Source organism: Panthera onca, chromosome A2 (genome assembly GCF_046562875.1).
Source record: "Panthera onca isolate mPanOnc1 chromosome A2, mPanOnc1 haplotype 2, whole genome shotgun sequence".
NCBI lineage: Eukaryota > Metazoa > Chordata > Mammalia > Carnivora > Felidae > Panthera > Panthera onca.
In genome coordinates this window covers 18,347,156-18,373,059 of record NC_138340.1, presented here as the reverse complement: position 1 = coordinate 18,373,059, position 25,904 = coordinate 18,347,156, and the positions used below count along the sequence as shown (strand labels likewise).

The 25,904-nt window shown below is 57.3% G+C and overlaps 3 protein-coding genes across 20 annotated transcripts in view; 2 read left to right on the top strand and 1 right to left on the bottom strand.

Moving 5' to 3' along the window:
- NDUFAF3 (NADH:ubiquinone oxidoreductase complex assembly factor 3) overlaps positions 1-25,904 on the bottom strand; it is a 339,096-nt gene that overhangs the window by 243,793 nt on the left and 69,399 nt on the right. The gene's annotated exons all lie outside the window — the stretch shown is intronic.
- On the top strand, positions 1,067-12,497 carry LAMB2 (laminin subunit beta 2). The gene is made up of 33 exons (XM_060633604.3): positions 1,067-1,089; positions 1,177-1,262; positions 1,380-1,552; positions 1,639-1,774; positions 1,856-1,929; positions 2,295-2,483; positions 2,576-2,639; positions 2,874-3,076; positions 3,165-3,285; positions 3,617-3,805; positions 4,017-4,196; positions 4,316-4,428; positions 4,679-4,758; positions 4,842-4,974; positions 5,150-5,308; positions 5,386-5,513; positions 7,190-7,322; positions 7,508-7,700; positions 7,780-7,923; positions 8,148-8,379; positions 8,463-8,626; positions 8,702-8,926; positions 9,005-9,222; positions 9,334-9,430; positions 9,518-9,890; positions 9,979-10,163; positions 10,241-10,482; positions 10,562-10,910; positions 11,238-11,445; positions 11,523-11,664; positions 11,748-11,924; positions 12,016-12,175; positions 12,255-12,497. The coding sequence occupies exons 2-33, from the start codon at positions 1,178-1,180 to the stop codon at positions 12,389-12,391; spliced, it is 5,406 nt and encodes a 1,801-aa protein (XP_060489587.1). The 5' UTR covers positions 1,067-1,089; position 1,177; the 3' UTR covers positions 12,392-12,497.
- USP19 (ubiquitin specific peptidase 19) lies at positions 12,675-24,174 on the top strand. 18 transcript variants are annotated; one of them, XM_078443083.1, is made up of 27 exons: positions 12,675-12,925; positions 14,331-14,590; positions 14,845-14,880; positions 15,052-15,180; positions 15,267-15,400; positions 15,477-15,776; positions 15,885-16,101; positions 16,231-16,387; positions 16,499-16,570; positions 16,686-16,801; positions 16,909-17,123; positions 17,208-17,403; positions 17,487-17,620; positions 17,730-17,888; positions 17,977-18,087; positions 18,550-18,660; positions 18,742-18,843; positions 19,618-19,758; positions 19,850-19,968; positions 20,205-20,342; positions 20,442-20,755; positions 20,859-20,969; positions 21,057-21,273; positions 21,357-21,509; positions 21,605-21,765; positions 21,847-22,025; positions 23,679-24,174. In XM_078443083.1, the coding sequence occupies exons 2-27, from the start codon at positions 14,467-14,469 to the stop codon at positions 23,793-23,795; spliced, it is 3,963 nt and encodes a 1,320-aa protein (XP_078299209.1). In that variant the 5' UTR covers positions 12,675-12,925; positions 14,331-14,466; the 3' UTR covers positions 23,796-24,174. The 18 variants fall into 18 exon arrangements, with proteins under 18 accessions (XP_078299209.1, XP_078299207.1, XP_078299204.1 ...); XM_078443081.1 differs by having other exon boundaries at positions 16,903-17,123; XM_078443078.1 differs by having other exon boundaries at positions 15,885-16,107; positions 16,903-17,123.

The following is a 25,904-nucleotide window of genomic DNA, read 5'->3' as shown; positions in this document are numbered from 1 at the left end:
AACTGGAGACCCCTACTTCAGAAAACTGGAGTAACCTCCTGAGACCCTGTAAGTCCATCAGATTGACTGCCCCCTGCTCAGACACTCCTTGAGAAGGCTGGTGATGCCTGTGAAGAACCTCCAGCTTTCCCCCCCCCCCACCCCCAGTTCCACAGCTCTGGGTACTCTCCACTTGGCCCCAGACAGAGTGGGCACAGTTGTGGCAGCTCAGAGCCACAGGGGCCTGGACTTAGAGACCTGCGGAGTCCACGGTCCGCCTGTGGTCCCAGGGGCCTGGGTGGGGCACTCGCCAGCAGCTCGCATTCCAAGCCCGGGCTCTGGCCTCCTGGCAGGCCAGAAAGTGCGGAACGGATGAATAGCCATAAGATCTGGATTCACTCCCTGCCTCTGTTGTCAGCTGCCCAGCACCCATTTTCACACCGGGAAACTGAGACAGCACTTCTTGTGCATACTTGCTGTAGTGACTAAGGGAGGTGGAGCCTCCTGGAACAGTGACTTGGGCAAGGGGATGGCTTTTCTCCATCTCTCGTCCTACCTCCATCTTGTCCTGTGGCTCTGGCCAGGCCAGCCTAAAGCTTCCCACATCCCTAAAGAGAGGAGCTTGATGCCTCCGTGTGTGCTCTCTCACTTACCTGCTGATGCTGGAACCCTGGAACTGAACAGCCTAGTTGATGGTGACTTCCACAGCACTCACAATGCTGGGGAGAAAGGCTGGGTTCTGTGGGCCGTGTGAAGTCTCAGAAGATCAGACTCCTTTTCTTTGCTCATGCCATGCCCCCTACGTGGTGCGCTCCCTAACTGTGGTGGCCTAAAACCAAACCCCCTGCCCCTTGGTCTGAACCAGACCAAGGGAGCACAATAAAGTTTTGCAGGTGAGCTGGACTATGTCTGGTTTCTAGAATGAGGATCATTACTGGAGAGGTGGGAGAGGAAATTCTGCACAGTGTTGCACTCCTGCCCAAGATCCGCTCCACGCTTTCTTTCTTGCCGTACTTCTCAACTTTGCTCAAAGTCGCAGGACTGTGCTAGTGGAGGGACTGCCGGAGGGAGGATTGAGTGGGGAATCAGCCAGGGACTTACAAGGGCAGGGTCTGCACGGGACCCCAAGGGAGGGGTAGGGTGGGCCTGGGCTACAGATCTCTCATCCCCCCTCATCTGGATTCCCCTCTTCTTCAGGATGGAGCGGGCCTCAGGGGTATCAGGGAGGGACCTGCGGGGACTGCCTGGGCCCTGGGAGCTTCGACTGGGCCTGCTGCTGAGTGGTGAGAGGGCCTAGTGAAGGCCTGGGGTTTGTGGGATGAGATGGTGGGTCCGGGGGGAGCTAGCCCTGGGGCTGCGGGGTGGGAGCGCAGCAGAACTGGCTGACCCACTGTTCCCAGCGCTGGCCACCGCCCTGGCCCAGGCCCTGGCCCCAGATGTGCCAGGCTGTTCGAGGGGAAGCTGCTACCCCGCCACAGGTGACCTGCTAGTGGGCCGTGCTGACAGATTGACTGCCTCATCCACCTGTGGCTTGCATGGCCCCCAGCCCTACTGCATCGTTAGTCACCTTCAGGTGAGGCTGGGGGTGGCTAGGCCAGGGGAGGGGATGCTGGCACTGGCTGAAGCACTGACCCTGACCTTGACTCTGACCCAACCCAGGATGAGAAGAAGTGCTTCCTGTGTGATTCCCGGCGCCCCTTCTCTGCTAGAGACAACCCAAACAGTCATCGCATCCAGAATGTAGTTACCAGCTTTGCACCACAGCGCCGGACAGCCTGGTGGCAGTCAGAGAATGGTGAGGCCGTGGGTAGGGCATGGGGTGAGTGGGGTTGCCCACCAGTAGTCTCAAGTCCCTGACTTCCGACTCCTGCCTCAGGTGTCCCCGTGGTCACCATCCAGCTGGACTTGGAGGCTGAGTTTCATTTCACACACCTCATTATGACCTTCAAGGTGCCCGCATGTCTGGGAGCCTGCTTGAATCACCCTGCTTGGCTCCCCATTACCCCTGAACAGATTCCCAGCAACTTAGCCCAGCCTCCCTGAGGTCACATGCTGTACTCTGGCTGCATGGGAGGCTCCTTCATGGCCCACACCTTCTGTTGCCTTCTGCCTCCAGGCCTTTGCACGCGCTGCCTCCCTGGGCCCCATGACCCCTGAGCCTCCCCATTAGAAGGGGCTACCCTCCCTGACTATTGCTTGGCTTCCAGCGGTCACCCCCACCTGTCCATGAACTGCTTGAGGGCAAGCCCCAGCTGGGCAGGGCTCTTGATAGGCCTGGGCCTGAGGCCCACTGATCAGCCATGCCCCCCACCCAGACATTTCGTCCTGCTGCCATGCTGGTGGAGCGCTCAGCAGACTTTGGACGCACCTGGCATGTGTACCGATATTTTTCCTATGACTGTGGGGCTGACTTTCCAGGAGTCCCACTGGCCCCCCCACGGCACTGGGATGACGTAGTCTGTGAGTCCCGCTACTCAGAGATTGAGCCATCCACTGAAGGCGAGGTGAGGGGTGGGATCTGACTTGGGGCAGGAATAGGGGAGATGATGGGCCTGAGGCAGGGTCCAGTGCCTCTAATGACCCCATGTTCCTCCAGGTCATCTATCGTGTGCTGGATCCTGCCATCCCTATCCCAGACCCCTACAGCCCACGGATCCAGAGTGAGTGTTCTTCCCTTTGAGCCTGGCACAGTCCCAGCGTCCGGCCGGTGACTATTTGGGGCCTCAGTAGCTATTTTGGGTGCTTCTTAGGGCAGGTGCCAAGTCCAGTTTAGCTCACATAGCAATAGACAGGAGGTCTCCCAAGGTGACCTTAGCAGCTGCAGCCCCTGAGTGGGCATGGAGTAACAAGAGCCTGCCTGGCCAGCTGGCTCCCAATTCTTTCACCCAACTTAGACCTGCTGAAGATCACTAACCTACGGGTGAATCTGACACGGCTGCATACACTGGGGGACAACCTGCTTGACCCACGGCGGGAGATCCGTGAGAAATACTATTATGCCCTCTACGAGCTGGTTGTGCGTGGCAACTGCTTCTGTTATGGACACGCCTCACAGTGTGCACCCGCCCCAGGGGCACCAGTGCATGCTGAGGGCATGGTGAGGGGCTTTAACTGGTTGGAATAGGGCTGGGGGCAGGGGCGGACGTGGCTGGACAGTGCTGACCACCTGCTTGCCCACCTTCTAGGTTCATGGGGCCTGCATCTGCAAACATAACACTCGTGGCCTCAACTGTGAGCGGTGTCAAGATTTCTATCATGACCTGCCCTGGCGTCCGGCTGAAGATGGCCACAGTCATGCCTGCAGGAGTGAGTGAGATCCTGGCCCACATAGCCCCAGAACTCTGTTGTCTGGCTGTGCCATGAGTAAAACCTAGAGCTGGTTGGTCAAGCCCCTAACACCCAGACTGTATCCAAAGAGTATGCAGGCCTTCATGCCCTTAGGGATTCCCTTAACTCTCCTTCACAATCTGCTCTGGGCAGCGGGTCAGTATAATGCTGAGACCTTAAAGTACCTGAGCCCACAGCCACAAATTCTGGCCTGTGGCAGGGACCTGCTCTGTCATTGGGACCCTTACACCCCTTACCTTCAGGACATTGGCCCTCAAGTGACCTTTGTCCTGCCTTCCCCTCCCCCAAGAGTGTGAGTGCCATGGGCATGCCCACAGCTGCCACTTCGACATGGCCATATATCTGGCATCTGGCAACGTAAGTGGAGGTGTGTGTGATGGATGTCAGCACAACACAGCTGGGCGCCACTGTGAGCTCTGCCGACCCTTCTTCTACCGTGACCCAACCAAGGACCTGCGGGACCCTGCTGTGTGCCGCTGTGAGGCTGGGATTGGGCATGGGAGAGGGAAGGCTGAGTCTGGGGTAGGAACTGGGAAGTCAGACTGCTGTCCAGGTTGCAGGGGTTTGGGGGTGGGTGGGAGGGGGCGTGGGGTGAAACCAGGCTGGGAATCCAGGGTAAAGAGGCTTGGGAGATAAGTGGTGTTGGGCTAGTTGGAATAGGGTGACCCTGCACCTCTTTTTGCCCTCAGCCTGTGATTGTGACCCCATGGGTTCTCAAGATGGTGGTCGCTGTGATCCCCATGATGATCCTGCTCTGGGGCTGGTCTCGGGCCAGTGTCGCTGCAAAGAACATGTGGTGGGCTCTCGCTGCCAGCAATGCCGTGATGGTTTCTTTGGGCTCAGTGCCAGCGACCCTGCAGGCTGTCGGCGTATGTGCTTCCTGCCCTACCTCCTGTGCTAACCTTAACCCTCGACTTCTTACTTTTTACCCAATGAACACCAGCACTACCATGTTCCCCAGAGTGCTGATGGGTCTCCTTCCCCGCAGGATGTCAGTGTGATGCACGGGGCACAGTGCCTGGGATCACCTCTTGTGACCCCAACAGTGGAACCTGTTTCTGCAAGCGTCTAGTGACTGGACGTGGCTGCAACCGCTGCTTGGTGCGACTGCAGGGGGCTGGGGTTCTGGGGTCCTGCACTTATTCTCAGAGCACAGGGTGAGGGGGTGGTGTCTATACTCCACTGGGGAGAGCTTAGGGTCTGTTCCTAGCTGGGAGGCCAAGGGTGGGAGCCATGGTCTAGGGACCATGTTTTCTCCAAGGGGTGGTAGAGGCTGAGAGCTGTCATTGGATTCCCTGATGGGTGGGGGGGGGGGTCTGTTTCTGGCCCCCAGCAACTTCCTCTCCCCTAGCCTGGCCATTGGGGCCTGAGCCACGACCTGCTTGGCTGCCGTCCATGTGATTGCGACGTGGGTGGTGCCTTGGATCCCCAGTGAGTGCCGTATAAGGGGTCTGGTGGGGGGGAGATCTTGGGCAGGGTAAGGGATCCTTCTTGAGTAAACGTGGGCTTCCCAGGTGCAATGAGGCCACAGGTCAGTGCCGCTGTCGCCAGCACATGGTGGGGCGACGCTGTGAGCAGGTGCAGCCTGGCTACTTCCGGCCTTTCCTTGACCACCTAACTTGGGAGGCTGAGGACACCCGAGGACAGGTAGGGAGCAATGTTGGAGGGCAAGGCTTGTGCAGAGTTATGGGTGGTACTTTGTCTGGGGAGGGTGTCCAGCCTTGGACAGGGCCTCAGCTGAAGAGCTGGGGTTTGGGGACAGGTTGTGGTAGAAGAAATGGTGCCTTACCTAGGCATCCACCCTGAGCTGCATCCCTCACAGGTGCTGGATGTGGTGGAGCGCCTGGTGACCCCTGGTGGGACTGTATCCTGGACAGGCCGGGGCTTTGTTAGACTGCAGGAAGGTCAGGCACTGGAGTTCCTGGTGACATCTGTGCCAAGAGCCATGGATTATGATCTGCTGCTGCGCTTGGAGCCCCAGGTCAGACTCTGTGAAACCTGACCCAGAGCTGAACCTCCAGGTGTGGTAGCATTTCCTTCATCATCCTGTTCCACCAGGTCCCTGAGCAATGGGCAGAGATGGAAGTGGCCGTGCAGCGCCCAGGGCCTGTGTCTGCTCATGGCCCGTGTGGGCACATGCTGCCCAAGGATGACCACATTCCAGGAACTCTGCAACCAGAAACTAGGTGAGGGCACTAATGTAGCATCTATAACAGTGGAGGGGTGCAGGCCAGCCCTAATTCTCTGAAGGGCACTTGGAAGCCCCCGCTGCTCATTCATCTGTCCCTTGCTTCAAGTGCCTCCTCCTGAGAGCTGTTTGCCAGGTGCTGTTAGGCGTGGCAGAGGTCAGAGGAAGGAAGTAGAATAGGCCTGCTCTCTTAGGGGTCTAAATTCCAGAGGTCTGTGGCAAGAATTAATGGGAACTCATTTAGTGTCACTATAAGGAATGCCCACAGTGGGAAGGGATGGCATCAGAGCATTCTGAGCAGGGATGTGCCTGGTCTGATTATTGTTTTATTACATTCTGGGTAATATTTGTTTCATGTATCTGTTTTGTCACCTTCTTTTTTGATGTTTTTATTATGTAAATATTCAAACATACACAGAAGTAGAGAGAGCAGTATAAAAGGGGTCGTACCCATTATAGACATTTTTACCAACTGCGACTTGTGTTTAACAAAGATCCCTCTACTTTCTGAGTGGAGAACAGACTGAAAGGGACCAAAGGGGAAGCTGGAAGATCTGCTGGAGACTATTGAGTTAGCTGAGTGACAGTGGTTTGGACAGAGGTTTAGCGGTTGATGTGGTGAGATGATGAAGGTTCCAGAGGGTTCTAGTGGCAGAGATGATGGGTTAGAAGTGTAGGAAAGGGAAAGTGGAAAGATGAGTCTAGAGTTTTGAGTTTGTTCATCTGGGTGGGTGTTGGGCTCTTTATTGAGATAGAGACATAGGGAGGAGCTGTTCTGAGTTGCTTAGACATGCGAGAGAAGGCCAGTGGATGGTTGGATTTCTATGTCTGCAATTACTGAGAGGCCTCAAGTTGGAAATATAAGTTTGGGACTTGTCACTAAAGAGATAGGTCTAGATGAAATGACCAGAGAAAGGAAGGAGGACCAGAAGAAAGCTCTGGGTGTTAGAGGCCAGTAGAGAAGGAAGAGTTGGCAGTGGGGGGAAATCAGGAGTGTGGACAGGGTTCCAGAAGTGGAGAGAAGAGTGTCTCAGGAAGGAGGGTGCACTGCTCTCATCGCATGCTGCTAAATGCTGGAGCAGACGGGAACAGAGAAGAGGCTGCTGGGTTTGGCTACATGGAGGTTTATGGTGAGCTTGATACAGGCATCTTGATGGCACGTTGGCATAAAAACTCCATTGGAGTGCGAGGCTGGAGTAGAGGCAGTGACCACAGTTCAATTTATTGGGGAGGAGAGCAAAGATAAAACAACAGCTACGGGAGACTCAGGGATTAAGAGAAGATGTTTTCAAGGGGGAATAAAAGATGTTTGTAGGCTGATGGGAATGACCTAGGAAAGGCAGAGCCAGGTTGGAGGGAATGACATAGTCTTGGTGAAGAGGAGCATAGGTTGGAGGTCAAGGTTGGAGGAAATGTGAGGAGGCCATTGAAGAAAAATTGGCAAGTATTTGTGCCAGGGAAATGCCATGGGGTTGCAAGGCTGTAGCGAGCATTTTCAGAGATTGGTCTGCACAGGTATAGGAGTCCAGTGAGGCATGCTTGTGGAAATCTGTATACCAGCCCTAGCATCTTTCTTGGCCGATGGTTGGGTTGCTGTGTGCGGGGTGAGGAGGCCTAGGACGGTGGGTACAGGGACCCTGGGTGAACCCCATACCTGTCCTTGTCTCCCCCCAGGTACATGGTATTTCCAAGACCTGTCTGCCTTGAGCCTGGCATCTCCTATAAGCTGCATCTGAAGCTGGTGCGGACAGGGGGAAGTGCCCAGCCTGAGGCCCCCTACTCTAGACCCAGCCTGCTCATTGACTCGGTGAATAGTCCTCTCTCCCCACACTGACTAGGAAGGCAAGGTCTATGGGATAGGACCTGTAGTGGTGGTGGCTGGATAGGCGGGGCCTATGACAGAAGAGGCAGGCCCATGGTGGTGCTAAGTGCTCTGGCAGTGTCAATATGGTCTTGGGTCTGGACCTCATTCTTCCTTGCTCATCTTTTCAGTTGGTGCTGCTTCCCCGTGTCCTCGTGCTGGAGATGTTTAGTGGGGGTGATGCTGCTGCCCTGGAGCGCCGTGCCACCTTTGAACACTACCGTTGTCACGAGGAGGGTCTGGTGCCCAGTAAGACCCTTCCCTCTGAGGCCTGTGTCCCCCTCCTCATCAGCCTGTCTGCCCTACTCTACAATGGTGCCTTGCGTAAGTGTCTGTGATGTGGGTCGGTGGGGCAGAGGTGTGGGGCCCCAGCCTGACTTGGCCCTATCCACCTGCCCCACAGCCTGTCAGTGTGACCCCCAGGGCTCACTGAGTTCTGAGTGTAATCCCCATGGCGGTCAGTGCCTGTGTAAACCTGCAGTGGTTGGGCGCCGCTGTGATCACTGTGCCCCTGGTTTCTACGGCTTTGGCCCCACAGGTTGTCAAGGTACTTGCCTGCCTTTCTTTCCTCCTTTCCTTCTCTCTCCTCCCCACTACTATTCTCCCTCCTCCCTCCGACTCTGCTTCTTCCTTCCTCTAACTCTGCATTGGGCCCCATGCTCTCAGCACCAGGACACTGGAAGTTCTCTTCCATTCCCTGACTTTCCCACCCTGACCCCACCTAGATTCCCTCAAATCCCCTCCCTGGCTCAGCCTCTGCCTTGCCCCCAGCCTGCCAGTGCAGCCCCGAGGGGGCACTCAGTGGCCTATGTGAAGGGACCAGTGGGCAATGCCCCTGCCGAACTGGTGCCTTTGGGCTTCGCTGCGATCGCTGCCAGCGTGGCCAGTGGGGATTCCCTAACTGCCAGCCATGTGTCTGCAACGGGCATGCAGATGAATGCGACACCCACACAGGCACTTGCCTGGGCTGCCGTGATCACACAGGGGGTGAGCACTGTGAAAGGTGAGCCTGGAGCAGCTGGGAGTGGGTTGGTGGGTGGGAATGCCGCTCGGGGATCACATATCTCTTCCTGCCCCTCCCTGAAGGTGCATTGCTGGCTTCCACGGGGACCCACGGCTACCACATGGGGGCCAGTGCCGGCCCTGTCCCTGCCCTGAAGGCCCTGGGAGCCGGCGGCACTTTGCTACTTCTTGCCATCGGGATGGGTACTCCCAGCAGATCATGTGCCACTGTAAGGCAGGCTACACAGGTAAGTAAGGTGCAGGCATGGGATCAGGGTGGGGCAGCTGAACTGAACACTCATGCCTTTCCCAACCGTGGGCAGGGCTGCGGTGCGAAGCTTGTGCCCCTGGGCACTTTGGGGACCCATCAAGGCCAGGTGGCCAGTGCCAGCCCTGTGAGTGCAGTGGGAACATTGACCCCACGGACCCTGATGCCTGTGACCCCCGCACGGGGCAATGCCTGCGCTGCTTATACCACACGGAGGGGCCACACTGTGCCCACTGCAAGCCTGGCTTCCATGGACAGGCCACTCGACAGAGCTGTCACCGTGAGTGTGGGATTGGGATGGCTGGGGCAGGGCTCTGCTGCTCAGGCTCTCCTTGATTAATGTGTTTGACTGGCACAGGCTGCACCTGCAACTTGCTGGGCACAGATCCCCAGCAGTGCCCGTCCACTGACCGGTGCCACTGTGACCCAAGCAGTGGGCAGTGCCCATGCCTCCCCAATGTCCAGGGCCCTAGCTGTGACCGCTGTGCCCCCAACTTCTGGAACCTTACCAGTGGCCATGGATGTCAGCCCTGTGCCTGCCACCCAAGCCGAGCCAGAGGCCCCACCTGCAATGAGGTATGAGATTCTCCTGTGGATCCCTGGGTGGATGGTGCCAGCTGTCTGTCTTAACTCTCAAGGGCTTAGCCTCTGATTGAGGCTCTGACCTCTGCCCTGTTCCCACTCTAGTTCACAGGGCAGTGCCACTGCCGTGCTGGCTTTGGTGGGCGAACCTGTTCTGAGTGCCAAGAGCTCCACTGGGGAGACCCTGGTTTGCAGTGCCGCGGTGAGAGCTGGCAGGGCTAGAGTAGATGGGGGACTTCTCAGGATGTCCCACTGCCACCCTAACTTCATGGTCTGCCCTTTTCTGCAGCCTGTGATTGTGACCCTCGTGGAATAGACACGCCTCAGTGTCACCGCTCCACGGGCCACTGTAGCTGCCGCCCAGGCGTGTCTGGCGTGCGCTGTGACCAGTGTGCCCGTGGCTTCTCAGGGGTCTTTCCTGCTTGCCACCCATGCCACACATGCTTCGGGGACTGGGACCGTGTGGTACAGGACTTGGCTGCCCGTACGCGGCGCCTGGAGCAGCGGGCACAGGAGCTGCAGCAGACGGGTGTGCTGGGTGCCTTTGAGAGCCGCTTCTGGCACATGCAGGAGAAGCTGGGGACTGTGCAGGGGATTGTGGGTGCCCGCAACACCTCAGCTGCCTCCACTGCGCAACTTGTGGAGGCCACAGAGGAGCTACGGTGCGGATGGGCCTGAGGATATGTGGTGGGATGGGGCAGAGGCCCAGTGGCCTGAAGCTTCTCTAAACACCACTCCCTACTGGCACAGGCGTGAAATTGGGGAGGCCACTGAGCACCTGACCCAGCTGGAGGCAGAACTGACTGATGTGCAGGATGAGAACTTCAATGCCAACCATGCACTGAGCAGTCTGGAGCGAGATGGGCTTGCACTTAATCTCACACTGCGGCAGCTGGACCAGCATTTGGACCTGCTCAAGCATTCAAACTTCTTGGGTGGGTTGTTGGCCAACTAGGCAGGTGGACCAGGGTTGAGTGATCTTTAGCTGACTGCCAACCTTTGCCCAATATAGGTGCCTATGACAGCATCCGCCACGCCCACAGTCTGTCTGCAGAGGCGGAACGTCGTGCCAACACATCAGCCCTGACAGTGCCCAGTCCTGTGAGCAACTCAGCAGATACCCGGCACAGGACAGAGGTGCTAATAGGTGCCAAGAAGGAGGACTTCAACCGCAAGCACATGGCCAACCAGCAGGCACTAGGCGAGCTCTCAGCCCGTACCCAGTCCCTGAGCCTGACAGGCATCAATGAACTGGTGAGGCACAAGTGTGGGGTGGGACATGTGGGTGTGGCTGTTCCTTCCACAGGGCCCTGACTTGTTCTGTGCCTGGCAGGTGTGTGGGCCCCCAGGGGATGCACCCTGTGCAACAAGCCCTTGCGGGGGTGCTGGCTGCCTGGACGAGGATGGGCAACCCCGCTGTGGGGGCCTCAGCTGCAATGGGGCAGTAGCCATGGCGGACCTGGCACTGGGTCGGGCCCGGCACACGCAGGCAGAGCTGCAGCGGGCACTGGCAGAAGGTGGCGGCATCCTCAGCCAGGTGGCTGAGACCCGTCGGCAGGCAGGAGAGGCACAGCAGCGGGCCCAGGCAGCCCTGGACAAGGCTAATGCTTCCAGGGGACAGGTGGAGAAGGCCAACCAAGAACTTCGGGAACTTATCCAGAGTGTGAAGGACTTCCTCAGCCGTGAGCCTCCCGTGTGGCCCAGGCCATGTGGTTGTGTCACCTGTGTCTATGTTCATACTTGTGTCCCTGGGTCTACTTGGGTCAGAGCCTGCACTGGACCTGTGCTTATGACCCCATGTCTAGCCCCTCAACCCTTGCCTATATGTGGTCCCCAAGTCCACGACCCCAAGTCTGTGCCCACTTACAGTTCCCGTCCTTGTAGTTAATCACTATGCCTAGTAGCAAACCCATATTCTGTGTGGGGTCCCTGAGTCCATACCCCAAAATTGTGTTCGATGCCAATACTGGAGAATCTGTGTCCCTAAGCCCTTGCCTGTGTCCCCATAGAGGAGGGGGCTGATCCTGATAGCATTGAGATGGTGGCCACACGAGTGCTAGAGCTCTCCATCCCAGCATCACCTGAGCAAATCCAGCACCTGGCAGGCGCAATTGCAGAGAGGGTCCAGAGCCTGGCGGATGTGGACACAATCCTGGCACGCACCGTGGGAGATGTACGCCGGGCAGAACAGCTATTGCAAGATGCACGGCGGGCAAGGTCTGACTGTGACCCTGGCCCCAATCCTTGACACCTGGTCCTGATACTTGCAGGCTCTGATTCCCTCTCTTCTTCAGGAGCCGGGCTGAGGGTGAGAAACAGAAGGCAGAAACAGTACAAGCAGCACTGGAGGAAGCCCAGAGGGCACAGGGAGCTGCTCAGGGTGCCATCCAAGGGGCGGTAGTTGATACACAGGACACTGAGCGGACACTGCATCAGGTGTGGTTTCTCTGGGACATCAGTGGGGCAAGATTATGGGCATGCACCATAGACCTGTTTAACCCTCGGTCCACCCATGACAGGTTCAGGAGAAGATGGCAGGTGCAGAGCAGGCACTGAGCTCTGCAGGCGAGCGGGCTCAGCAATTGGATGGTCTTCTGGAGGCTCTGAAATTGAAACGAGCAGGGAATAGCCTGGCAGCCTCTAGTGCGGAAGAAACAGCGGGCAGTGCCCAGGGTCGTGCCCGAGAGGCTGAGCAGGTGGGTTGAGGCAGAGCCAGCTGGTGGGGGTTGAAGTAGAGTCTGGGCCTCCACTGAGACACCCAGCTGACTTTGCCTTCTATATCCCCAGCTGCTGCAGGGCCCACTAGGCGACCAGTACCAAACAGTGAAGGCCTTGGCTGAGCGCAAGGCCCAGGGTGTGCTGGCTGCACAGGCACGGGCAGAGCAACTTCGGGATGAAGCTCGAGGCTTGTTGCAGGCTGCTCAGGACAAGCTGCAACGGCTACAAGGTGATGATTGGGGTGGGTGGGCGCCAGAGGTGTGGGACTGTGGGAGTAGGACCCTTCAGCTGAGACTTTCCCCTCCTAGAGCTGGAGGGCACCTATGAAGAGAACGAGCGGGCACTGGAAGGCAAAGCAGCCCAGCTGGATGGGCTGGAGGCCAGGATGCGTAGCGTGCTTCAAGCCATCAACTTGCAGGTTCAGATCTACAACACCTGCCAGTGACCCCTGCGCGACGCCTACTCCAGTCCCCAACCCCGCCCGTTACTGCATCTGCTTGAAACAGTTCCCAGCCCGACTAGGCCCCCAATAAACCGCTGTGATTACCCACTGTGTAGTCTGGACTCTGATTTGGGGAGGGCGGGGTCTCTGGGCGGAACCTCAGGAAGGCACCAGCAGCGCCAGGGCGAGGCCAAAGCACCGGAGCCCCGCCTCCTCCGTTCGGGCCCGCCCCGGAGCTGCCCGTCGCCGCATGCCCACGCCCACCGGAAGTGCGTCACCAGCTAGGCTCTCAGCCACCCGCGGCCGTAACTAGAAGTCGAAACAAAACAAGCGGCTGAGGCGGCGGCGACGGGACGGGGGAGGGGCGCGCCGGAACCGGAACCGACCAGACGCCGGAACCGGAACCGAGAGCGGGTTGCCAGGGCCCTAACAGGGCTGGCGGCGGCGGCCTCGCTCGGTGAGTGGGACGGGCCGCAACTCGCCTGTCTGGCAGGAGCCAGGGAGGCCGCGACGCGGGCCCCGGGCTGCCTGTTCAAGGTCATGTGCCGTGCCAGTCTCGACTCCTCGAACCCCGCGGCGTACCGGGCCCACCGATGCGGGCGGGGCCGTTACTCTACGCCCATGGTCGGCTTCCTGCCTCCAAGAGGGCTGGCGGCGAGCGAGGGTGGCTTCCTGGAGGAGGTGGTGGAGGGCGCAGGATTTGGAGGCTGGAGCTGAGTCGCAGCCCGGCCAGGGCGCTGGTCTGTAGTCAGTAACCCCGCGCAGCCGTGTAGGCCTACATGGTCTCTAGACAGACTCTTGTCTCGGTGTCGCCGGGAGAATGGGGAGGGACGGGACCTTAAGCTGGGGCCTGGTGCAAAGAGGTGGAGGGTGTCCACCCCTCGGCTCTGGATCTGTCGTCATTGAAGATCCAGCCCACCAGCCCCCCATAGAAGAACGTTCCTCTACCCCCGCCACACATACACGCTGGGGAACACAGAGTAGTCACTGTTTGCTCTGCTCCCGTCTCAGGCCAGGCTTGAAGCTGCCAGGGGTCCTGGATTCATTGTTCATCCCTACCCTTATCTCAATTTTGAGAACTTTATTTTGGATGGAAAAACAGCCCAGAATCTACTGGCGGGTTTGAGGGAAACTGGGTAGGAGGTCGCTAGCCCACTTCTCATGAGTGAGTGGATCTAGGAAGGAAGGGGATGCTGTCTGTTTCAGTCTCAAACTGGATACCCAGCCGGCTTTGGCTCTGGGGCAGGATTGCTGCTGAAAGGGTAGTGTGACAGCTGGATACCCTTTTCACCCCAGCTTTTGCAGTCCCCTCTCTGCTTGGGACAGCAGCTGGAGAGAAAAATCTCTTGGGATGTAGGAAGAAACCCCAAACAGCACATGGGAATAGTTTCAGAGGAAGGTGGGAGTTGGCAGGCAGCAGGTGGAGCCCCTTAACCCCAGGACCTTGCCTGTGCAGTGGTAGCACCTGAGTTGGGCCTGTCGTTAGCCACAGAGCCTGGTCCCCTTGCTGCTTGGTTGTCTTCTTTCTGCCTTCCTCCTTCACCTCCTACTTCTCGGGTGGTGACTAAGCAGCCAGTGAGAGTGAGGAAAAGTGAGCACCCTGCTCAGAGTGCCAGCCCTGTGGGCTGGAGCCATGGCTCCTTTCCAGATTGGTGGAGGAGCCTGGTTCCAGGCCATGGCTGCCCTGACCTGGCACCTTCTCAGTGAGGCTCCCATCTTTGTGGGTCTGTATGGCAGTCAACTAGGAGTCTCTGCCAGAAGTTGTCATTGCCACTTGTATTGTTTATTTCCTTTTCAGAATAGTCCGAGAGTGTCCAGGGCCACATTAGGTGGTGAGATATTGCTCTGTAGGGTTAGTTGTATCCTGGGTTGCTGAGCTCTGGTTGTAACCAAGGAGCAAATTGTTGGGCCTTGGTAGTGATCACTGCTTCCTTCTCATTAGGCTGTCAGTTCCTTGTTGGAGAATTTGGCCACAAAGAGTTGCCAAGATAGCTGGGCCAGGAAGAAAGCGCCGTAGCCCTGACCCAGACGCCGTTGCCGACCCTGGGGCACTCTGGCTGTCGACCAAGCGGCTCAAGATGTCTGGTGGGGCCAGCACCACGGGCCCAAGGAGAGGTCCCCCAGGACTGGAGGAGGCCACCAGTAAGAAGAAGCAGAAGGATCGAGCAAACCAGGAGAGCAAGGATGGAGATCCTAGGAGAGGTGAAAGTGGCATTCCCAGAATGCTTGTGGTCTCCTCCTCCTGCCTTTTGAGCATACAGATTGGGGGTTGGGAGATGACAGTTCTTTCTGTGTTGGTCTGATACCAAGAGAAGAACCCACAGCAGGCTGGGTAGAGCCTCAGCTTTGAGGTCTGCATACTTGGCTGTGATACTGAAGATGGTGCTTGGTGGAGTGGTGGGGTCTTGGAGGCTGCCTCCCCATCATCATTTCCCTGTTCTTTTCTTTGTTGTCAGGGTCAGTGTCCTCTCGGGAGGAGCAGGCCAAAGAGGGTGAGTAATGAATTGGCCTTTTGGATGCTAGAGTGCTATGGGTGAGGAGGGTGTACTGGGGCTATAGCCTTCATCTGGAGCAGTCCTGTTAGGGTTGGGTCTGTGGCACCTGCTTGTCCCCATTGGGAGTTTATGGAGACCCTCACAGTCTTGTTGGTACTCCTCCTACAGAGTTGTTGCTTGATTGGAGGCAGAGTGCAGATGAGGTGATTGTCAAGCTGCGTGTGGGAGCGGGTCCCCTGCGGCTGGAGGAGGTGGATGCTGCTTTCACAGACACAGACTGCGTGGTGCGGCTTCCAGGTGTGCCCATCTGCCCTGAGCCCAGCAGTGTATTTGAATCCTCTGATATTCCTCACCACAGTTCACTGCCCTTATTCTATTTCCAGGTGGTCGGCAGTGGGGTGGTGTTTTCTATGCTGAGATAGAAAGTTCTTGCACCAAAGTACAAGCCCGCAAGGGTGGCCTCCTGCAGCTGGCACTGCCCAAGAAGGTGCCTCTGCTCACATGGCCCTCTCTTCTGGTAAGTTCCACAGCAGAGTAGGGTAGGGATACCCAGTGTGGTTGACAGGGCCTGACTGCTGTATCTTTGGTAGAAGAAACCTCTAGGGACCCAGGAGGCGTTGCCAGGGCTGCGGTGTCAGGAGAATGGGCAGGAGCCATCTCCCATTGCCCTGGAGCCAGGCCCTGAGCCCCGGCGGGGTAAACAGGAGGCCCGGAACCAGAAGAGGGCCCAGGGCCGTGGTGAGGTAGGCGCAGGGGCTGGCCCCGGGGCCCAGGCAGGGCCCAGCGCCAAGAGGGCTGTGCATCTCCGCAGAGGGCCAGATGGGGAAGGGTCCAGAGATGGGCCTGGACCCCGGGGCGATGCCCCCCCCTTCTTGGCTGAGACAGCCACCCAGGTGAGAGTGGGGTACCTGTGGGAGATGGGAGGGTAGAGAGATGGACTGTAGTGGGGGGCCACCTGCCAGACCTAGGGCTGATCCTGCCCACAATCTTGCCACAAATAGGCTGAGGCTGAGGAACAGCTCCGGGTACCACCGCTGAACCCCCAGACCTGCCTTTTGGGTTCAGAGGAGAATCTAGCACTCTTGGCAGGAGAGAAGACCGTGTCCCCCAGGAATGATCCAGTCTCCCCAGCCATGGCTCGGAGCAGAGATCCTGAGAAAGGTGACCGTTCCAAAGAGGAGATGGCAGAGGCAGCAGATGCTCTAACCTTGGTGGATGGTAAAGGTGGGGCTGGGGGTGGTAAGCAGAGCCCTAGGTTGGGTTGCAAGGTTGGTGGATGGATAGGGAATAGAACAGCCACGGGCTGGAACCTGTCCTGGGCGGTGCTGAGCTGTGATTTCAATGTAGAGCCGGAGTCCATGGTGAACCTGGCATTTGTCAAGAATGACTCATATGAGAAGGGCCCGGATTCAGTGGTGGTGCATGTGTATGTGAAAGAAATCTGCAGGGACACTTCTCGAGTGCTTTTCCGCGAGCAAGATTTCACGCTTATCTTCCAGACCAGGTGGGTGGGGTGGCAGGAGACGGGGCAGACAGTGCACTTCAGGCAGGACATTGTATCTCATGCTTTTCTTCCCACCCTTCCTCCTGCCCTGCCCCTGCTCTGCTTCTGCAGGGATGGAAACTTCCTGAGACTACACCCAGGCTGTGGGCCCCATACCATCTTCCGTTGGCAGGTGAAGCTCAGGTGGGTGGTTCCTGGCCCCAGCACTATGCCTGTCCCACCCTGGGCTCCATCTCCCTGGCCCATTTAGCCCAATATCCACTCCACCTAAGTCCCTGAGCTCAGCCTTTCCCCACAGGAACCTGATTGAGCCTGAGCAGTGCACCTTTTGCTTCACGGCCTCTCGAATTGACATCTGCCTCCGAAAGCGGCAAAGTCAGCGCTGGGGGGGCCTGGAGGCCCCAGCTGCACGAGGTCTGCACACGAGCTCCCTTCATTGTCCAGCCCACATTACTCGGACCCTCATCCCCACCACATGCTGCTAACCACCAGCCCCCTCATTCCCCCTTTTTAAGGTGCAGTGGGTGGTGCAAAGGTTGCCGTGCCGACAGGTCCAACCCCTCTGGATTCAACCCCACCGGGAGGTGCCCCCCACCCTCTCACAGGCCAGGAGGAAGCTCGGGCTGTGGAGAAGGAAAAACCCAAGGCTCGATCTGAGGACACGGGGCTGGATGGTGTGGTGGCCCGCACCCCCATGGAGCATGTAGCCCCAAAGCCAGAGCCACACCTAGCCTCGGTGAGAATCCTGGGTGGGGAGGGCCAAGGTTAGAGGCTGGAGAACCTCAGGGCTGCTCGCTCATGCCCCTCCTTGCTTCCACAGCCCAAGCCCACATGTATGGTGCCTCCAATGCCCCACAGCCCTGTGAGCGGAGATAGTGTGGAGGAAGAGGAGGAGGAAGAGAAGAAGGTGTGTCTGCCTGGCTTCACTGGCCTTGTCAACCTAGGCAACACCTGCTTCATGAACAGTGTCATTCAGTCTCTGTCCAATACTCGGGAGCTCCGGGACTTCTTCCACGGTGAGAGCAGGGCCTGGAGCCCAGGGCTGTGGCAGAGGGGAATCTTTTCCCTGCTCACACCTGTACTTGGCTGCTGTCCCTAGACCGCTCCTTTGAGGCTGAGATCAACTACAACAACCCACTGGGGACTGGTGGGCGTCTGGCCATTGGCTTTGCTGTGTTGCTCCGGGCACTGTGGAAGGGCACCCACCATGCCTTCCAGCCTTCCAAGTTGAAGGTGATCTGTGGCCATTCCTACCCCTGGCTAGAGTGGGTGGGGAAGGCTGACCAGCTGGGTACGGGGTGGGTGCTGGGTCTCCGTGCTCACACTTGGCCCCTGCATCCAGGCCATTGTGGCGAGCAAGGCCAGCCAGTTCACAGGCTATGCGCAGCATGATGCCCAGGAGTTCATGGCTTTCTTGCTGGATGGGCTGCATGAAGACTTGAATCGCATTCAGAACAAGCCCTACACAGAAACTGTGGATTCAGATGGGCGGCCCGATGAGGTCAGTCAGGGTTGGGGGCAGAGGTGGGCATATCTCATGCACATCCCAGTCCCCAGGGCTCCTTGATCCTCACCACTCTGCTCCTCAGGTGGTGGCTGAAGAAGCATGGCAGCGGCATAAGATGAGGAATGACTCTTTCATCGTAGACCTGTTTCAGGGCCAGTATAAGTCGAAGCTGGTGTGCCCTGTGTGTGCCAAGGTGTGAAGGGCTCCCCTGGAAAGAGGCTCCTAGCTTGGTCTAGCTAGCTTGGTCAAACTGGGGTTGGAGGCATGTGCATCTTTAGATGCTGTTTGGGCATAGAAGCTGACGGAGGCCTTTGGCTGCTTTGTGGGCTGCAGAAATCAGGCTGGGTAGGTTTCCTGACTGAGGTTAAAGGGGTGTTTGGGCGCCAAGACAGCGATAAGGTGGGGCAGGGGTATGGGTAGTATTGGGAAGATGTGGGGTACAAGTGAGGGGCAAATTGATAAGTGGTGAGGCTGAGCAGGGCCTCGATTGCCAGAAAGACCCTTCTAGTCTGTCTGGTGTTCTCAAACCTGAGAGTTTGCTGGTTGGCTCTGAGGCCCTGAGAGCCATCCGAGTGCCTGGATTGGGCTCCCTGGGTGTGAGCATCCTGTTCCCAACTCCCTGTGCAGCCACCTAGTGCCACTTGTGCATCCGCAGGTCTCCATCACTTTTGACCCATTCCTCTACCTGCCAGTACCCTTGCCACAGAAGCAGAAGGTTCTCCCCGTCTTCTATTTTGCCCGGGAGCCACACAGCAAACCCATCAAGGTGAGAAGTAAGCTCCTATTTCTGGGCAATCCCGAAGACCCCGGTCCACCTCCCCCAGGGTCTCTACTCTTGTCACCACAGTTTCTGGTGAGCATCAGCAAGGAGAACTCCAGTGCAAGTGAAGTGTTGGAATCCCTCTCTCAGAGTGTCCACGTGAAGCCTGAGAACCTGCGTCTAGCTGAGGTATATCTGTCTTTCCTCAAGCTCTTACACACATGGATCTGTGTATGTACTTAGGGTGTGTAGTCACATGTGGATGGTTATTGGCATCCGTGTACATACACACAAATGTGCGTGTGGCTGCACAGTGGTGCGCTAGGGGTTGAGGCATGGGTGAAACCAGGCTTTTGGGCTGTGTAACAGAAGTTCTGTAAGTTCCCAAGGTTCCCATCATCAGTGTTTACTCCCCCTTTGGGTGAGGGCCCTCAACTGCTTTTCTGTCTTCCAACAAGAAACTGGAGCTGGAGAGCTACCTTTCCCCCCAGCTGTTGTTCTCCCTCCATCCTGCTACTCCCTCGTATTATCTAAGATTTGTGTACTAGTCTTCCCCTAAGTTTCCTAGCTTCCAGCCTGGAAGTGCTCTTTTCTTTGGGGATAGAAGTGGGAAGGAGCCTCCTCAAATGTGACCCCTCCACTGTAACAGCCATGTTGCAGTCTCAGGACCCCACTAATTGATAGCAGGGTAGAGGCCTTCAGTGTGGTGAAGTGCTGGTTTCACCAGAGTACTGGTTTGGTTGATACTTTCCCTAGTCCTGACTTTCAGGCTCTCTGAAGCACCCGACTGCTTATTTTCTTAGGCACTGAGGCTGGTATCAGCAGAGGCATATGCTGCTTTGGGGCCACGATCCCCACTCTGCTGCCTAGACCCAAGTTCAGGTCCAAGCTTTCTTGTGCCCTGGGGCAGGGCTATAGAAAGGGCTTGTCCTCATATAGGATCTGTGTGTCCTCTGTCCCCAGGTGATTAAGAATCGTTTCCACCGTGTATTCCTGCCCTCCCACTCATTGGACACTGTGTCCCCATCTGACACGCTCCTCTGCTTTGAGCTGCTATCCCCAGAGTTGGCTAAGGAGCGGGTGGTGGTGCTAGAGGTGCAGCAGGTGAGTGAGGACCAACCTGATGGCACAAGGCCCTGTGGGAGGGGGCATTCTCAACCAGGCTGGCCTTGCTGAGCCAGACAACCCACCCTAGCGCCCCCAGGTGCCCAGCATCCCCATCTCCAAGTGTGCAGCCTGCCAGCGGAAGCAGCAGTCAGAGGACGAGAAGCTGAAGCGCTGTACCCGGTGCTACCGCGTGGGCTACTGCAACCAGTGAGGACCCCCGCGGTCCCCCCCCTTTCCCTCCTCTTCACATTTCATTTGCCACTCTATCTCCTCTCCTCTCATAGAGGCACATGTTTTAAGCCCTCCACCGATCACTCTACTCTGCCAGACTCTGGGGGAGGCGGGGCTGGCATACCCAGTTCCCAAGGCCAGAGGCTAGCCCCCGGTGGATAGTTAAAAGAGGTGGGGCTAAGGCCCTATTCTTACTTCCTCCTTCTCTCCAGGCTCTGCCAGAAAACCCACTGGCCTGACCACAAGGGTCTCTGCCGCCCTGAGAACATTGGCTACCCATTTCTGGTCAGTGTACCTGCCTCACGTCTCACTTATGCTCGTCTTGCTCAGCTGCTAGAGGGCTATGCCCGGTAAGTGTCTAGTGGTTGGATGAGGGTGTGGTAGTTGGGGGAATAGAGACGCCAGGTAGGCTTGTCAGGATTCTTACTTGCCTTGCTGCCTGTTGCCAGGTATTCTGTGAGTGTATTCCAACCACCCTTCCAGCCTGGCCGCATGGCCTTGGAATCCCAGGGCACTGGCTGTACTACGTTGCTCTCTACTAGCTCCCTGGAGGCTGGGGACAGTGAGAGGGACCCGATTCAGCCGCCTGAGCTCCAGTTGGTGACCCCCGTGGCTGAGGGGGACACAGGGGTCCCTAGGACATGGGCGGCTCCTGATCGGGGCTCTGTGCCCAGCACCAGTGGAGTTTCTTCTGAGGTGCTGGCCAGTGGGCCTGTTGAAGTTGGCTCCTTGCCTGCTGGTGAGAGGATGTCTCGGCCCGAAGGTAAGAGTCTGGTGAAAGGCTCCGCAGCTGGGTAGGGGAGTTTAGTGGGAGCTTGTTTAGGTCCTGGTAGTTAGGGGAGCTCTGATTATATGTTTTTTCACAGCTGCTGTGCCTGGATATCAGCACCCAAGTGAAGCCATAAATGCCCACACCCCTCAGTTCTTCATCTATAAAATTGACGCATCTAACCGAGAGCAGCGGCTGGAGGACAAAGGTGTCTGAGGCTATGGGTGGAAGCCATGGGTAGGCTGGGCTGGCCGTTCTCTACAGCTACATGACGCCTCTCCCTGCCCATCTCTAGGAGACACCCCCCTGGAGCTGGGTGAGGACTGCAGCCTGGCTCTAGTGTGGCGGAACAATGAGCGCCTGCAGGAATTTGTGTTGGTAGCCTCCAAAGAGCTGGAGTGTGCTGAGGATCCAGGCTCTGCTGGTGAGGCTGCCCGTGCTGGGCACTTTACTCTGGACCAGTGCCTGAACCTCTTCACTCGGCCTGAGGTGCTGGCGCCTGAGGAGGCTTGGTGAGGATGGGGTGGCAGGCAGGTGGTTGGGCAGGGTGGGGTGGAGATCTGCTGGTCTTAACCTCACCTGTGTCTGCTGTCAGGTACTGCCCACAGTGTAAACAACACAGAGAGGCCTCCAAGCAGCTGCTGCTGTGGCGCTTGCCCAACGTACTCATTGTGCAGCTCAAGCGCTTCTCCTTTCGGAGTTTCATTTGGCGTGACAAGATCAACGACCTGGTGGAGTTCCCTGTTCGGTAAGTGATGAGCCCTGGTGATGGTAGTCAGGTTATAGGGGGTACCATCCTGGGCACCTGTTGACTCTTTGACCTTTCTCTGGCTGGGACCACAGGAACCTGGACCTGAGCAAGTTTTGCATTGGTCAGAAAGAGGAACAGCTGCCTAGCTACGACCTGTACGCTGTCATCAACCACTACGGAGGCATGATTGGCGGCCACTACACTGCCTGTGCCCGCCTGCCCAATGACCGCAGCAGCCAGCGCAGCGACGTGGGTGAGGGCACATGCAGCCAGCAGGATAGGTGGTAGGCGTGGGGGTGCAGGTTATGTTCACACTCTTCCCACTTCACTGTAGGGTGGCGCTTATTTGATGACAGCACGGTGACAACAGTAGACGAGAGCCAGGTCGTGACGCGTTATGCCTATGTACTCTTCTACCGCCGGCGGAACTCTCCTGTGGAGAGGCCCCCCAGGGCAGGTCACTCTGAGCACCACCCAGACCTAGGCCCTGCAGCCGAGGCTGCTGCCAGCCAGGTGAGGCGCTGGGGAGGCTTCATAGGCTAGTGAGCCCGATTCATAGACGGGAGGGGGTGGGGCACAGCCTCCTCTCTTCCAGCCATAGGCCCCTGGAGCTTTGGGATTCATGATCTTCTTACATCAGAGTCCTAGTTAGAGGAATCCCCATGCTGTAGTGACACTTGTAAAAGGTGCATGCACAGCAGCACGTTGCTGTTGGCATGCATACAGGCACCCTCTTGGCACAGGCCTAAGTAGCTGCTCTGAACCTCACCGGGTAGGATGCCATAAACAGACTGTACCCGACACTCACCCAGCTTTCCTCTGCACCCTCCTCACATGCCAGCCAGCCCACAGACTCTCATTTGTCATCACTCCCTTGTTCTGATGTGCACTCAGGACAGGGCCTGTCCAGACTGGCCATGGGCTAGGGTGGCCGCCACCCTCTGAGGTGAGCATCAGTTCCTGCTGAACCCTTGGGGTCTTCCGTCCCTTATTGACATGGGATGCCATAGGTCTGGTTGGTGGGCACTGCTGCATCTCTCTTTGGACTTGTTTCCTCCTTGCTGCCCTCTTCTCCCTTGAGCCCTCTCTGCTCAGATGCAGAGGAATCCCAGTAGAGGACAGTGGTCACTGTCTATCGGGACATGGGTGGGAGGGAGCCAGATTACTCAGGTTGACAGCTCTATCCTCCATGAGCTCCTCTGTGGGAACCCTGGGCTGAAAAACTGACTAGCTAACCATCCCCCTCCAATCTCCATGAGAAGCTGCATGTCAATTGGGAAGCTTTTTGAGGGAGCCAAAATGCTGTCAAGATTCGCCTGCCCTGGTGCTCTGTCTAGACAACTCTGCAAATGGCCCATTTGGCTCCCGCCTGCCCACCTCCCTGCTGCTTGACTTGGGATGTGTAAGGAGTTAGTGCCAGTAGTCTTGGGTGGGAGCATCATGGCCAGGGGACACTGGGTCCCTCCCTACCCTCCTGCCCCAGGTGCTGATGGCCGTTTCCACACACTGTAGGCTTCCCGGATTTGGCAGGAGCTGGAGGCCGAGGAGGAACCAGTACCTGAGGGGCCTGTGCCCCTGGGTCCCTGGGGGCCCCAAGACTGGGTGGGCCCCCCACCACGTGGCCCTACCACACCAGATGAGGGCTGCCTCCGGTACTTTGTTCTGGGTACCGTGGCAGCTTTGGTGGCCCTCGTGCTCAACATGTTCTATCCTCTGGTATCCCAGAGTCGCTGGAGATGAGCTCGACTGCAGGCAACAGCTGTGAGCTGGCCCACCTGCCTGCCCATCAGGCAATGCCTGCCTCTGTGGTGGGGACCAACTCTGGGCTTGGGCCTCAGTGTGTGCGTCTGGTGGGTGAGGGTGGGGACTGTGGCTCCTGCCGGGACAGAGCATCTAGGGTGGGTATCTGTCCAGCTGTTTGTCCATTCATCCTGCTGCTCTGACCTGTGGCATGGGGCTTAGTCCTGCCCAAGCAGCTTCCTGTATTTCAAGTGTTAATAAAGCGAGACTGTTCAGGCCCGATCTCGTCTCTCTGTCTCAACGCCGCTGCTGTCTGCGCCTGCCTTGGGGCCCTCCCTTGGGTGCCGGGGCTCTGAGCCAGCACCCCCGGGATGCCAGGCAGCATACTGGGCAGCCCCCAACCCCTGTCCTCATATTCTGTTGCAGGGACTAGGCCCTGGCCAGGCCCCCGAGGTGGCCCCCACGCGGACAGCCCCTGAACGCTTCGCCCCCCCTGTGGACCGCCCAGCCCCCACCTACAGCAACATGGAGGAGGTCGATTAGCAGGTCCCTGGCTGGTGGGGGAGGTGGGGACTGGGTTTGGGGAATCTCCCACAGAGGGCCAGCTCTTTGCCGCTTCTCCTTCGCTAACCCAGAGGACACTGGCTTCATCAGTGGGGGTTGGGGGTGTGATTGAGGTGGGAACCTCACAGGTTGGGCCCTTTTGTCAGTTTGACCCTCCCAACCAGTGGACCTTGGCTTCTCCAGCCATTCCCAGTGCCGCCTGATTTGATTCTCAGTTGTACCTTCAATTCTTTCTGACTCGCACCATAAACGTTATATAATTTTATTCTAAAAATTGTAATTTTTTTTTTTTTTTTGCATTTTGGAAGTGATTGCTGCTGTTTAAATATATTTTAAAAATAAATGATAAATAAGCAGACTTAGTGACTATGATGCACCAGGTGCTGTGGCCACCTCTCCCCATCGAGAGGGGAGGTGTGTGTGTGTGTGTGTGTGTGTGTGTGTGTGTGTGTGTGTACACGTGTATATAGGTAGGTGTATTAAAGACCCTGAAAGTGCTCTGGTCTGAGTAGAGATGGTGGGGTCCCACTGTAGTCCCTGTGGGTCATGAAGCCCTGAGTGCCATCAGCTTTCTGGGGCCTACCTGCTGTCCTTTGATCCCACCAGTTCTGGGTCTCATATGGAGGCAGCTATGGTGGACATCACTGTCAATATCTTCTACCTAAAGGATGGGTGAATACCCCATGAGGCTCCAGAAGTTGAGGTAAAAGGTGCAGGCACTGGAGTAGCCTGGAGCTGACTGCCAGACATGTCAGGGAGGACTTGTTAGGGAACAGGAAGCACTGGGAGTATTGCCTTCCTCCTTTCCTAGTATCAGGTTTTTCTTTGCTGTAGCCTGAGCACCATCTGGATCTCTTAGTGGAGAACAGAGCAGGGGAAAAATGCTGTGGTGAGAGAGACCCTGCTCCACAAGGAGGATAGGCAGAGAGACCAGAGCTCATCTTGGCTGCTTTCATATGGAGGGAGGGTGCAGGGTCCTGGCGGGCCATTTCTTCCCTAGAGTCCCTGGGACCTTGGCTCCTGGCCATTGCCCCAGGCTGTTCACCCATAGTGGGTCTGCAGTCTTGTCCTAGTTTCAGACCCCTGTGACCTTGTGAGAAGCTTCCTTGACTCTCTTCATGGATAATGTTGCTTCTTCCTCTGTCCAATTGCTTGGAGGTAAGGATGGGTGTCTCCAGCTGGAGGAGATGGGGACCAGAGGTACTCATGAGGCGAGTGTTAAGATAAAGCCAGAAAGAGTATAAGGCAGGCAGCGGTGGTACAGGATCCTGGCAGCCCTGTAAGTCCATCCCTGTCCCAAGCCTCTGGGGCCAGTCATACAAGAAGGTTAGCATGTGGGCCTTGCTAGTACCCTTTAGCCTTGGCTGGAGTTGGGGGGGCAGCGAGCAGAGGGAGCTCTTGGAGAAAGCTACCGTGACCAGTGTTGGCTTTTCTCTATGGGAACAACAGCACAAGGGCCGTAGTGGGGTTGCTGGCTGGGGGGTGGGGCTGGGGTTGGGAGCCTGGAGAGCTGGGAGTGAGAACCTGCAGAAATGGTGGAATTGCAAGATGACTGCCATTGGCTGGCATACTGTGGGAGGGCCTGCTAGGTATGGGGTACAACAGGATTGTGCTGGGTCTTTACTGTGTGCAGCTCCAAGTGTCTAGCCACTGGGGGTCTGCCTGTACTGGATGCACTGATCAAGGGGGTCCGTCCATCCCTGACCTGCTGCTGTTGTGTCTGCCATATAACCTTTCTGTGGCATCTGCACTGTGGCTCTACTGCCTCTGTGCTGTCAATTTATGCCCCGGGACCCTGCTTCTTCCCATGCCACAGCTGGGCCTTGCAGACTGTTGCCTGGCTTTTCTCCTTGTGATCATCTTTTTCTTGATTTTCTTTGAAGTGGTTTGCTCATGCAAACTAGCCAGCCCCTGGGCTGGGCCATAAAATTTCATGATTCTGTCCTAAATCCTAGGGCTCCAGAGGACTGCCTAGCCTGCCACTGCCTCTGGTGGCATTCTCGGTAGCACTGGTGGGGCTACCACTTCATCCTGTGACGTGGAGCCACAAGGTCCACAGGGTAGGCACCATCAGAGAACCAGAAAAGG

Excerpts from the sequence above, each read along its gene's own strand:
- LAMB2 (XM_060633604.3), top strand. The coding sequence starts at position 1,178 with ATGGAGCGGGCCTCAGGGGTATCAGGGAGGGACCTGCGGGGACTGCCT. Across the intron at positions 4,759-4,841 it reads GGTGGTGCCTTGGATCCCCA|GTGCAATGAGGCCACAGGTC; the intron begins GTGAGTGCCGTA and ends TGGGCTTCCCAG. Across the intron at positions 8,380-8,462 it reads GGGGGTGAGCACTGTGAAAG|GTGCATTGCTGGCTTCCACG; the intron begins GTGAGCCTGGAG and ends CCCTCCCTGAAG.
- USP19 (XM_078443069.1), top strand. The coding sequence starts at position 14,467 with ATGTCTGGTGGGGCCAGCACCACGGGCCCAAGGAGAGGTCCCCCAGGA. Across the intron at positions 19,759-19,849 it reads TGGTGCTAGAGGTGCAGCAG|CGCCCCCAGGTGCCCAGCAT; the intron begins GTGAGTGAGGAC and ends AACCCACCCTAG. Across the intron at positions 21,766-21,846 it reads CAGCCAGCGCAGCGACGTGG|GGTGGCGCTTATTTGATGAC; the intron begins GTGAGGGCACAT and ends ACTTCACTGTAG.